This window comes from Juglans microcarpa x Juglans regia, chromosome 4D, assembly GCF_004785595.1.
Source record: "Juglans microcarpa x Juglans regia isolate MS1-56 chromosome 4D, Jm3101_v1.0, whole genome shotgun sequence".
In the NCBI taxonomy this organism is placed as follows: Eukaryota; Viridiplantae; Streptophyta; class Magnoliopsida; order Fagales; family Juglandaceae; genus Juglans; species Juglans microcarpa x Juglans regia.
In genome coordinates, this window is record NC_054600.1 from 32,210,496 (window position 1) to 32,223,868 (window position 13,373).

Sequence of the window (13,373 nt, forward strand, 5' to 3'; positions counted from 1 at the left end):
CCTCTTGCTTATTACTGAGAGAAGCTAGAAGGTGATGAATAGGCTGACTTTGGGGTCAACCTCGATGCGGTGGTTGGCTAAAGCACTGGAAGACAGTTTGAAGGGAGAGGAAGGATTTTTACACTATGGTTAGGGAAAGCAATCGCAGCTTCATAGCGCAGCGGTGCTTGAATTCTCGAGGCCGATATATGGCTTTGGTGGAATATGGTGGTGGTGGTAGGGATAGTTTCATTTTTATACCTGAAGAAAAGGAAGGCAATGGATGGAGGAGGATGGGGGAGGCACTGTGGGAGTTTGACAAAGATAGAAGCAACTACAGAGGAGGAGCACTGGTTAGACCATCGGCAGTGGTGTTTCAGTTGCAAAAAGGTTCCTATAGGGAGGCTCTGGCACCTGTGCACGAAACTAGAAAAGGGGAAGGTGGCTGCATGGAAGCTCATAGGGGTGTCTACGCAAGAAAGGGCAATGGACACGGTATTGGCAAAGCTCCTCGCATTGCACAGTGGAAGGGTGGCGGTGACAGGCCTGGTGTCGGCTTGGCAAAGGGAGACGTGCTTGGTATGATGCTGGACGTGAAGACATAGCTGGGGATGCTTCAGCATAAAGTAGAATGGATGATACGGTGTGTAGAGGGTAGAGTATCAGGTGAGAGCTTGGAAATAAATGGGCTTGGTTTAGGCTTGGGTGGGGAGGAAACTAGAGCTAAGAGGGGTGTAGGCCCAGATGGTGCAAGATCCAGCATTGGTGTGATGAATCAGGGCTCCTCGTATGGACCTAGCAAGGTGGGCCATCCTGTTGGGCCTCAGCCAGTGGGAATCAACGGGGGAACTGAGAGGCTCGGGAGACAACCCATATGGAGAATTCGAAAGAGGAAGGGGAGGGGAGGGCCTCGACCCCTTATCAGGGGGAGCCTCACAGACTTGCCGGAGAGGTGTACGGGAGCATCATGACGAGTTGAGGAACCACCGACGGGGGCCCAAAGGGCGACGAAGACGGTAGTGGAGCCGACGACAATAGGCTATGCAACAGTTGGAACAGTAGAATGAGACATAGGAAGTAGGGGAATCTTTTGCCGATGCACAGTTTGATGCTCTCTCCCTCTTTAGCAGCGACAAGGAAAATGTTCTTGGGCTAGCAAAAGTGAGTATCCTAATGCAGGGAGCTTCTGACTGGGAATGTAGGTATCTCTTCATAGAGGGGGTGATGGGGACGCCAATGGTATCACAGTGGGTTACTAGAGAGGGGGAGCCCATACCCCTAAATTGTATGTTACCCAACAAGGCTGTGTCTGATTGGGTTCTTCTTAAGGTGAAGGAAATTCAACATTGTGTGGGGATGGATTGTGAGGGCTTTAAGGAACAATTTATGGCTTTACTTACTACCATAGACGTGGGTCATACTCGGCTTAAGAAACCTGGGTCTAAAAAAAACTGAGGGAGCTAAAGAGACTTCGTGGTCTTTGAATTATGAGGGTAGCTCAAGTTGAGATAGATCCAAAGGGAAGGGGATAGTATATCCTATATGAAGCCAAAAATTGTATTTTGGAATGTCCGTAGGCTTAACAAGGCAAACAAGCGCCTTTGTATAAAAAATTTGCTTCGTGAGTGGAAGGCAGACCTAGTATGCTTACAAGAAACCAAGCTGAAATTTATTCCAAGAAGAATAGTGCGAAGTATTTGGAGCTGTCCATATGTGGATTTGGTGTATCTTGCATCGAATTGGGCTTCAGGAGGAGTATTGGTGATGTGAGATAAAAGGGTGGTGGAAAAATGGAGGACTTCATAGGGGAGTATACAGTGGCATGCTCCTTTAAGAGTGTGGAAGACAATTTCTTGTGGGCTTTTGTAGGTATCTATGGGTGGAATTTAGACAGTACCAGAAGATTATTATGGGTAGAATTTGTACATAGCTGGTGGGAACTTCCTTGGTGCATAGGTGGTGATTTTAATGTCATAAGGTTCCCAAGTGAATGCTTTGGAGATGGTAGACTGCGTCCAGTAATGACAGAATTCTCAGAGTATACTTTCGACTGGAATCTAATGGACCTTCCTCTCATGGGGGGTACTTTCACATGGTCTAATACTCAGACTTGGTCCCGTTTAGATAGATTTTTAGTCTCATCGGAATGGGTAATGCATTATCTAGATGTTTGCCAAAAGAGATTGCCTTGTATTTGGTCGGACCATTTTCCCATCTTGTTGGATTGTGGTGGTATCCAAAGAGGGTGTCGTTATTTTAAGTTCAAAAACATGTGGCTGAAAACTGAAGGCTTTGTGGATAGAGCAAGGCAATGGTGGTCCTCAAGTCAGTTTCAAGGCACCCCCAGTCTCATCCTTGCAGGCAAACTAAAAGCTCTAAAGAATGATTTAAAGTTTTGAAATACTCTATCCTTTGGAGACATAGGGGAACACAAGAAAACCTTGTTGGAGGAGTTACAGGAGTTAAGAGATGATACATGAGGAAAGGGTTCTTTCTCCAAAAGAGGTATCTAGAAAGACAGAGATGGTTTCAGAATTAGAGAGGGTAATCTCTCTAGAGGAGATCTCATGGCGCCAAAAATCAAGAGCATTGTGGTTGAAAGAAGGGGACCGAAGTGCGAAGTTCTTTCATAGAGTAGCTAACTCTCATAGGCGAACTAATACCATTAAGATTCTAAATATCGATGGTGTAGATTGTATGGAGGCCCCCGTGATTTGGGAACATGTTGATTTTTTGAACATTTGCTTACAGAACAAGTGGGGTGGGGGCCAAAGCTTGATGGAATAGGTTTCGAGTCTATTGAGCCGCAAAACGCCTCTAAGTTGGAGAGGCCTTTTGAGGAGGTGGAGGTTTATGGTGTAGTAAGGAAAATGGTCAAAGACAAAGCGCCTGGCCCGGACGGTTTCTCTATGGGATTCTTTCAATCTTGTTGGGAGGTAGTGAAGGAGGATATAATGAAGGTGTTCCATGAACTATTCTCGGTTGGAAAATTTGAAAAAAGTCTAAATGACACGTTTATTACATTGATTCCTAAGAAGATTGGGGCATCGAAGGTAAAGGATTTTAAGCCCATTAGTCTCGTCAATGGGGTATACAAGATAATCTCCATGGTGCTTGCAAATCGCTTAGGGGAGGTCTTGGGAAAAATCATCACGAAACTACAAAATGCATTTGTAAGGGGTAGGCAAATTTTGGACTCAGTTCTTATCGCCAATGAATGTGTGGATAGTAGATTAAAATCTGGCACCATAGGGATCCTATGTAAGTTGGATATGGAGAAGGCCTACGATCACGTAAACTAGGACTTCCTACTTACTGGGGAGGTGCGGATTTGGAGAGAGGCCTAAGACAAGGGTATCCGTTGTCTCCACTCCTCTTTGTCACTATTATGGAAGCGCTGAGTAGGATGATATCGACTTTGGTCATGAATGGCTTTGTGGCCAGCTTCTCTGTGGCTGATTCCATTAGGGGTCTTATTAACATTTCTCACTTATTGTTTGCAGATGACACATTAACATTTTGTGAGGCAGACCAAAACCAGATACGGGCATTGAAGGCACTTTTACTCTGTTTTGAAGCATCGTCCGGTTTGAGAGTGAACTTTGATAAATCAGAGTTAGTGCAAGTCGGAAGCAACATTCGGCAATTGGTAGCATGCTTGGATGTAAGGTTTCTTCTCTTCCAATGGATTATCTTGGACTTCCATTGGGAGTTGCCTCAAGGGCTATATCAATCTAGGATACAATGATCGAGAAGATAGAACGAAGATTGACAGGATGGAAGAGGTTGTACTTGTCGAAAGGTGGCCAGATTACCTTAATTAAGAGTACTCTTTCTAATTTACCTACTTATTTTGTCTCTATTTCCTATTCTAGCTAACGTGGCGGCCTGGATTGAAAAACTTAATCGTGATTTCTTATAGAGTGGTATGGGGATAAAATTAAATTCCATCTAGTCTGTTGGGACAAGGTATACACTTCAATCTCCTCTGGTGGGTTGAGAATTAGAAATATGAGAATTTTCAATCAGGCCTTACTTGGAAAATGGTTATAGAGATATAACATGGAATCGGACGCCCTATGGAAGTTGGTGGTTGATTGCAAATATGGAAATATGTGGGGGCTGGTGTACTAAAGAAGTGAAGGGGGGCTTATGGAGTGGGAGTTTGGAAGCACATCAAACGAGGGTGTGGAGGGTTTTTACTCGCCATACTAAACTTGTGTTGGGAGTGGGCTCTAGAATAAAATTTTGGAGCGACATTTGGTGTGAAAATAATGCACTAAAGGACTCATTTCCTTCAGTTTTCCGGGTTGGGTTGCAGGTGACCAAGAAGCTTCAGTGGCGGATCTTTTGGTGTTATCGGGAACATCATGTTCAATAGGGCAGCACAAGATTGGGAAGTTAGCAGCTTTTAAGGACTTTTTTAGCCTATTGTATTCCGCAAAACTAAGTAGCCAACAAGCTGACACGGTGTGATGGGTACCCGCAGGTAAGGGCATATTCTCGATTCAATCCTTCTACAAGTCCCTCACACACTTACCGAATAATCAGTTTCCATGGAGAAGGATTTGGCGGAATAAGACACCTCCTAAAGCGGCATTCTTTATTTGGATAGCTTTCCAGGGAAGATTTTGACAAAAGATACCCTGAGGAAGCGTAGGGTGATTATACTACATTGGTGTTGCATGTGCAAGAAATCCGGAGAGACTGTAGACCATCTCTTGCTACACTACGAGGTTGCTAGAGCGTTGTGGAATGAAGTGTTTGGCCGTGTAAAGGTTGGGTTATGTCCGCCACAATGGTTGACCTTTTGGTTAGCTGGGCACATCCAGGAGGTATTCTACAAATCAAAGCTATGTGGAAGATGGTACTTATCTGTATTATTTGGTACTTGTGGCATGAGCGTAATGACTGGACATTTGAAGATAAGGAGCGGTCAATAGAGGAACTTAGATTTTTCTTTTTTAGAACTTTATTCTTATGGGCCATAGCTGTAAACTTTAATGACCTAGATTTCCATGATTTTCTTGCTTCCGTTGCTGCGACCTAGTTTTTTTTCTCTTGTATACCAACTTAATCGTTTACTTATAAAAAGAAAAAAAAACTACTTTTCTAGTAACTGGTTCAAAGCAAGAAACAGTTACCAACAAAGTCTCTAATTCCCAATCAATTATTATGTGTCATTTCTTTATTCTTTACTACCTGGTGGGATTAAGAATCGCCATAGTGGCCGCCTCTGCATTCACTTTTTAGTATTTTAATCTTTGGCCCATTTTCTTCTTAATTCTTTGTTACACAGCCTTGAGTGATTACAAACAATCTCTTCAGTTCCAAAACCTAAATGAGGAGAAGAGAAATATCCGTATGGAGGTATTTTTTTATAGCTTTATGTGCTCTATACTTAGCTTCACTTTTACCTTTTTTGGTTGTTCTCATTTTGGATTTATATTCGAAAAACTACTTTTATAGGTTATTAGGGGTGGCAGAAGAATTGAGATATCTATATTTGATATTGTTGTCGGCGACGTCTTGCCTCTCAACATTGGTGATCAGGTACATGTTTCTCTTTTGTTCTTCTTGTTATGTGTTTACAATTGTGCTTTAAAGTTTTAGTATATGTGACCTTCTAACTCTTTCTCTAGGTCCCTGCTGACGGAGTAGTAATTTCTGGTCACTCTCTCGCAGTTGATGAATCAAGTATGACTGGAGAGAGCAAGATTGTGAGCATTCCTACCGATCCTGTAGTTTTAATTTATAAATCTATTTTTTTCTTTTTTCAAGCGTACTTTTTTGCAGGTTCACAAGAATTCTGGACATCCATTTCTGATGTCTGGCTGCAAAATTGCAGATGGTAGTGGCACCATGCTGGTAAAATAAGATTTACTTAGCTCTTTCATTTTCTTTGTTTATTACTATCATGATATTCTTAATTGTGTTGTGTTAATCTTCTCAAGCCATATGTGAAGTCGCAATGAGCTCTTTTAATTAGTTTATGTTGTATGTCCTAATAACTTTTTTTCCAGTATACTTGGCTACGCCTATTAATATAATTTTTACTTGTCAAGAAAAAAAATGTCCTAATAACTTTTAGGACCATCAACAAGATAGTTTGATGTGGAACAATGGTGCAATATCCATATCAAACCATTTATAGAAAAATAAAAGTCTTCAGTTTCCTAAAAAGTCTGACAATTAAAAGCTGCTCTATCAATCACCCTCTATGTTTGGATGGCTACATGCATTTCCTTTTTATGAAGCCATACGTATATCATGATCTCACGTGGATGAGCGGTTTTAGCTTCTATATATTTTATATATGATTGGTCTTATTCTCTTAAAGAGCGGCATGGCTGTTCATTTTAGAAACCACTTCTAAAATTAAATATCTAGTTATATTTGCCATTCCGAACAATGAAACCTTTTTAGTAGGGTGTGAAATTGACGCTATCGGCCCGGTTTTTTACCAAAACTGACGCCGACCGATGGAGGGGACTTGCATGGAACAACTGACTATACCGGTCGATGGGGAGGAGAAATACCGGCCGCATCGACGCCGGAGATTCTCTGGCGGTTCTCGGTCCCCCTAGCGACGATGTTCTCTGGCGGTCGCATCGACGCCGGAGATTCTCTGGCGGTTCTCGGTCCCCCTAGCGACAATGTTCTCTGGCGGCCGGGCTCCATCGGCGTAGGTCGGTCCGGCCGGTTCCTGTTCACCCCTACTTTTTAGTTGACTTGCTAAAGTAAATTTTTTTGATAAGTTCAATTTGCTGAAATAAAATATCTTGTCATTCTCCCTTTTTCTGTCAGCTTGCTTCGCCTCCTACATATTTTATATTTTCCTTTTTATTTAATTATTTATATATGTTTTAGGTAACAAGTGTTGGGATAAATACTGAGTGGGGATTGCTCATGGCCAGTATTTCAGAAGACACTGGTGAAGAGACGCCATTGCAGGTCTGCTATTTTATCTAATTTTTGTTTTTTCTCATAACTGCATCCTTTGCATGTTTTGTTTACTTTTAAATGACTTGCTATAGGTACGCCTAAATGGTGTTGCGACTTTCATTGGTATGATTGGACTTTCGGTAGCTGTTTTTGTCCTGGTTGTACTTTTAGTCAGGTAAACATTGGGACTGATTTCTCTCTCTGATAGTGAAGTATAATGGATGACCTCTTAAATTAAATGTATGCAGATATTTTACCGGCCATACCAAAACCACAAATGGAACTGTTCAGTTTAAAGCAGGCAAAACAAAACTTGGTGATGCAGTAGATGGGGCCATTAAGATTGTTACTGTTGCTGTATGTGTGTTTTTCTATTTTTCCAATTTTTAGTGTTTCATGGGTAAATATGTACTTATAAAATGTATAGAGAAATTTATTGATCTATAACATATGTTTCAATGTTGTAGGTCACCATCGTAGTAGTTGCAGTGCCTGAAGGGCTTCCGTTAGCTGTTACGTTAACGTAAATCCGCCTGGCCTTCATTTATGTGTAACCTGGTTTCGTTTGTTTTCCATATTTGTGGGAGTTATATCACTTCCAGCTCAGAATGCCTCATATTATTTATCTAGTTCCTTTTCTCTAATCATTGCCTTTTTAATCTTTCCTTCATCTCGACCCATGCTCTTTATATATTTTTCCTCAATCCTTTTGTGCCTTCCAATTACGATATATAACAGCTTGCTAATGCCGACATCGCCCATTTTCTTCTTGGCTCATGTTGTTGACATAGTCTAAGCCTAATTTCCCATCAACTAGCAGATGCTGCTGCTTTTAGTTTCCTATTGGTGCAACCTATATAAACGTGCATATTGGAAACTACTCCCTGCATTTCTAAATAAAATTTTGTTCTGATATTTGTTTTTTCAAAAAACTACAAAAGCATGCTTTTTGCACACCAAAAATTTTGTGCTATACGCATTCTTTTGGTGACTGAAGCACTTTGGCCTTGGCACTTTGTGCTTAAGTATGCTTCAACTAACATTGCACAACTCAACCTCCCTTTTCAACATATCAGAAGTTCAGCCTTTCTTTTCCTCTTCCCAAATTTTGCAACTAACGTATTGTTTTCTTTGACTATGACACAGCCTTGCCTATTCAATGAGAAAAATGATGGCAGATAAAGCCTTGGTATGCAATGATGGAATTTTCCATGCTTGTGCTTACGTTATATTTTTCACGAAACACCTGTTGTGTGATTGTTAGTATATTTTCATAACAGAAGTCATGTTTCAGGTGCGAAGGCTTTCTGCATGTGAGACCATGGGCTCTGCCACAACTATTTGCAGTGATAAGACGGGAACCTTAACTTTGAATCAGGTGAATTATTAAGTAGTTGGTACCTATTAAATAAGAATTATTAACCTGTGTGATTTCATCTATTACTGCTCAGAAGTGCCTTTTGGTGGTAGAATTGTTTTGGTTGATAGTTAATTATAGACTTTTGGAGTGCACTGGATCTGTGGGATCAGACAGAGTTGAAATGTCGAAATACTTTGAGATGGGGAACGTCTAAGTACTTAAATTACAAGGCCAAAGAAAGATAGATATAAGTTAATGTTGGATGGTGTGGAGATAGGAAACTACTGAGTGCCGGCTGGATGTTTTGGGAGGAGAGGTAAGAAAGATAGATATAAGTTAATGTTGGATGGTGTGGAGATAGGAAACTACTGAGTGCCGGCTGGATGTTTTGGGAGGAAAACCTCTCCTCGATCTTTTCTTTTTTCCAAGTAGCCCCAATCTTTTTTTGGGCGGTGGTTATTAATTTTTTTCATGTCTTTTAATTCTGACCTCTCCTTTTATTAATAGATGACTGTGGTTGAGGCTTATGTTGGTGAGAAAAAAATTGATTCTGCTGAGAACAACTCAGAGTTGTCTCCCATGCTATCTTCTTTACTTATCGAAGGCATTGCACAGAATACCAATGGCAGTGTGTATGGGCCTGAGGTATGTTTTTTTTTAATAATTCTGCAGAAACTATAGTAGGAAATCTGTCAACAGTATGATAATGCTGTCAATGGCACCTTGCAGAGTGGTGGAGATGTGGAGGTTTCTGGATCACCAACTGAAAAGGCCATTCTTTTCTGGGGAGTCAAGGTTCATTTTTCTAACTATACTTTTTGCCACTTTTCAGGTAAATTTTTTTCTTTTAAGACTAATGATGGATATCTTTCTTCACAGCTAGGGATGAATTTTGGGGTCATCAGATCCAAATCTTCAGTTATGCAAGTCTTCCCATTCAACTCAGAGAAAAAACGAGGTGGCGTCGCACTTAAAATGGTAATGTGAATGCATGGTCGTTTGTGTCTATAATCATAGTAGTATTGCTAGGTACTCAATGGTGATTGTATTACTAGTACATGAACTTTTCTGTTTTTTATTTCGACATGGAGACCAAAGTTTGATGGGCTGGTGTTTGAGCCCATTGATCAATTGAGTGTAGATTGGTTGGAGAGAACTTTCGGGGAAGAAGAAGTTCGTGATGTGGTTAGAGGCATGACTAAGGACAAGGCTCCGGGCCCGGATGGTTTTTCCATGGTTTTTTCCAAGCATGTTGGGACATCGTGAAGGATGACATTATGAAAGTTTTTGGTGAATTCCACCCGTTTCTCAAATTTGAGAAAAGTATCAATACTACATTCATTGCTCTCATCCCTAAAAAGGCGGGTGCAGTGGAGATGAGGGATTTTCACCCTATTAGCTTGGTAAATGGGGTGTCTAAAATCATTGCTAAGGTGTTAGCCAATCGTATTAGCGTGGTTATGGACAAGATTATATCAAAGTCTCAGAATCGTTTGAGGAGAACCCTTATCTCCTTTCCTTTTTGTAATAGTGATGGATGCTTTGAGTTGTATGCTTGAAAGCGGCTGTTGAAGGAAGATTTATGTCAGGTTTTATGGTGGGTGATGAGACTCGGGATAGTATTTCAGTATCACATTTGCTTTTTGCAGACGACACTCTGATTCTATGTGATAACAATTGGGATCACCTTCGTGTTTTGAGAGCCTTAGGTGTCGTTTGAATAATGAATTGAGATGAAAGTTGAAAGTTGAATAAAATATTATTAGAATATTATTTTTTAATATTATTATTGTTTTGAGATTTGAAAATGTTGAATTGTTTATTATATTTTGTGTGAAAGTTGTAATGATGAGATGAGATGAGTTGAGATCACTTCTCAATCCAAACAGGGCCTTACTGTTATGCTTCGAAGCTGTTTCTCGATTAAGAATTAATCTTTTCAAGTCTGAAATTGTTCCAGTGGGTACGGTCAGAAATATTTTGGATCTGGCCAATATTTTGGGATGTAAGGTAGCTTCGTTACCTATGAGATACCTTGGACTACCTTTGGGTACTCCTCACAAATCAGTTTCTATTTGGGATGGGGTGATTAAGAAGATTAAGAGGAGGTTAGCTGGGCTGGAAAAAATTATACTCTAAAGGTGGAAGAGTTACCTTGATTAAGAGCACATTGACTAATCTCCCCTCTTATTTCCTCTCTCTCTTTCCTTTACCAGCTGGGGTTGCTAAAAGAATTGAGAGGATTTATAGGAATTTTCTGTGGGATGGTAATGGGGAGGAAAGAAAGTTTCATTTGGTGAGTTGGAATAAGGTTTGTCTTTCGGTTTCCTGTGGAGGGTTGGGAGTGCAAAATTTAAGACTTTTCAACTAAGCTCTCATTGGGAAATGGCTTTGGAGGTATCATAATGAGAGTAATGCATTTTAGAGAAATATTGTGGATGTTAAATATGGGAGGATGTGGGGGAGTTGGTGTACAAATGAAGTCACAGAGATGTTTGGGGTGGGTTGTGAAAGTCTATTCGGCTGGGGTGGGGGGACTTTGCCAAGAATACTAAATTCAAGGTGGGGGATGGGGCAAAGATCTACTTTTGGCGTGACACTTGGTGTGGGGATTCACCTCTTAAGGTGTTTTCCCTAATCTCTTCAGGATTTCTAGAGATAAAGGGGCTGCAGTGGCTGATTCCTATCACTTTTCTAACAATCTGATTTGCTAGATTGTGGAATTTACTAGAAATGTGCAGGATTGGGAAGTATGTGAAGTTTCAGATTTATTAGGAAGATTATATGAGATGAAGCTGTCAAAACACACAGAAAATCAAGAATATTTTGGAAAAACCAGCTCTATGATTTCAGCAGCCTCATTCATAATGTAAACAGCCGCTATACAAGGAAAATTATAAACGGAAAAACCCCCAACTGATTCCTAATAATCAGCCTATATATTAAAGAGGAGTCCTAAATGGTATACGTTAACATCCCCCCTCAAATTGATGCTAGTAAGTCAACTAGTAACAATTTGCCAATCAGAAATTGATGCTGTTGTCGAGTCATTGCTTTGGTGAAGACATCGGCCACTTGGAGCTCTGAAGAAATGTAAAGAAGAGATATCACCCGATTTTCCAAGGTATCTCGAATAGAATGACAATCAACCTCAATGTGCTTAGTCCGTTCATGGAAAACGGGATTGGTGGCAATTTGAATAGCACTAGTATTATCAGCATGAAGAGGGGTAGAAGTAGTCTGAGGAAACCCAAGCTCCTCAAGAAGACCGCGTAGCCATACAATTTCAGAACAAGCAGTAGATATGGCATGATACTCGGCCTCAGTAGAGGATTTAGAAACACGATCCTATTTCTTACATCTCCAAGAAATTAAGGCATCACCTAAAAACATACACCAACATCACCTAAAAACATACACCAACCCGTAGTAGATTGACGCGTATCCGGACACCCAGCCCAATCAACATCACTATAGGCAACAAGTTGAAGAGATAAGCCTGTAGGAAAGAATAACCAATGAATAGGCGAACCTCGAAGATAACGGATGATGCGTCGAACTGCAGCAAGATGGAGATGCCGAGGAGAAGACATAAATTGACTAACCTGATGAACAACATAAGAGATATCAGGGCGAGTAGTGATCAAGTAGATAAGACTCCCAACCAGGTGCCGATAGAGAGTAGGATCATCCAGAAGGTCCCCTTCATTTTTCCTGTATTTGACATTTACCTCCATAGGAGTATCAACAGAAGAAGTGTCCTCCAAACCAGCCAAGGTAATAAGATCTTTAATATACTTATGGTGGTTAAAGAAAATACCATTGGCCCTAGAGAGTAGGATCATCCAGAAGGTCCCCATCATTTTTCCTGTATTTGACATTTACCTCCATAGGAGGTATCAACAGAAGAAGTGTTCTCCAAACCAGCCAAGGTAATAAGATCTTTAATATACTTATGGTGGTTCAAGAAAATACCATTGGCCCGATGATGTACTTCCAGTCCTAAGAAGTATGTGAGCTGGCCAAGATCTTTTATATGGAAAGTCGCATGCAACAGCTGCTGAAGCTTAGTGATCAAACCACAGTCAGTACCAGTAATGATAATATCATCCACATAAACCAAGAGAAGGACTATACCCGATGCAGACTTGTGGAAGAAGAGAGAAGAATCATACTGACTTTGTGTAAAACTAAAGGTAAGCTGCGAAACTTCTCAAACCAAGCCTAGGGAGCCTGCTTGAGCCCATACAGAGAACGCCTTAGCTTACAAACGTCATGAGGAGAAGAAGTAGTCATACCAAAGGGAAGCTTCATGTAGATCTCCTGCTCTTGATACCATGTCAAAACACTCAGAAAATCAAGAATATTTTGGAAAAACCATCTGTATGATTTCAGCAGCCTCATTCATAACGTAAACAGCCGCTATACAAGGAAAATAGATAAAATGCTATACACGGGAAAACCCCTAACTGATTCCTAATAATTAGCCTATATACATGGTAATATATCTGTACAACTAATATTAAAGAGGAGTCCTAAATTGTATAACTTCCTAAATGGTATACGTTAACAGAAGCTTGATCAGAACAGGGAGGACAGTTTGCTGTGGGTGCATACAGTTAATTCTAGATTTTCAGTGAGTTCTTTTTACAAGGCGTTAACCAGTCATGGGGTCAAAGAAATGTATTTGGAGAGCCAAGGTGTTGCTTTCTTCTGCTGGCTGGTGTCCTTTGGGAAAATATTAACCATATACAACTTGAGGAAGAGAGGTTTTCTGGTGGCTGAATGGTGTTTTATGTGTAAGAAAGATGATGAATCTATTGATCATCTTTTCCTTCATTGTGAGGTGGTGACATCTTTGTGGAATGAAATTTTTGCAAAGGTTGGCATTTTCTGGGTGATGCCTATGCATGTGGTGGATTTTTTTTGCATGCTGGCAAGGTATTGAGGGGAGAAGTAACAACACTGCAGTGTTGAAGATGATCCCGTGTTTACTTTGGTGTTTATGGTTAAGAACATGAGGTGCTTTGATAACTGTGAACGTTCTATAGGGGAAATTTGGGAGTTTTTCCTTATTACTTTAATTAAG

The 13,373-nt window shown here is 40.6% G+C and overlaps 1 protein-coding gene across 4 annotated transcripts in view; it reads left to right on the forward strand.

Annotated features, from left to right (window-relative positions):
• LOC121261098 (calcium-transporting ATPase 10, plasma membrane-type-like) overlaps positions 1-13,373 on the forward strand; it is a 65,729-nt gene that overhangs the window by 43,858 nt on the left and 8,498 nt on the right. For all 4 annotated transcript variants that reach the window (XM_041163274.1, XM_041163273.1, XM_041163272.1 and 1 more), the window contains 13 exons: positions 5,279-5,349; positions 5,449-5,532; positions 5,622-5,699; positions 5,776-5,847; positions 6,850-6,933; positions 7,017-7,099; positions 7,173-7,281; positions 7,392-7,447; positions 8,071-8,113; positions 8,219-8,302; positions 8,792-8,929; positions 9,014-9,079; positions 9,164-9,262. In XM_041163274.1, the coding sequence (XP_041019208.1) occupies positions 5,279-5,349; positions 5,449-5,532; positions 5,622-5,699; positions 5,776-5,847; positions 6,850-6,933; positions 7,017-7,099; positions 7,173-7,281; positions 7,392-7,447; positions 8,071-8,113; positions 8,219-8,302; positions 8,792-8,929; positions 9,014-9,079; positions 9,164-9,262 (1,067 nt within the window). The remainder of the gene's footprint in view (positions 1-5,278; positions 5,350-5,448; positions 5,533-5,621; positions 5,700-5,775; positions 5,848-6,849; positions 6,934-7,016; positions 7,100-7,172; positions 7,282-7,391; positions 7,448-8,070; positions 8,114-8,218; positions 8,303-8,791; positions 8,930-9,013; positions 9,080-9,163; positions 9,263-13,373) is intronic.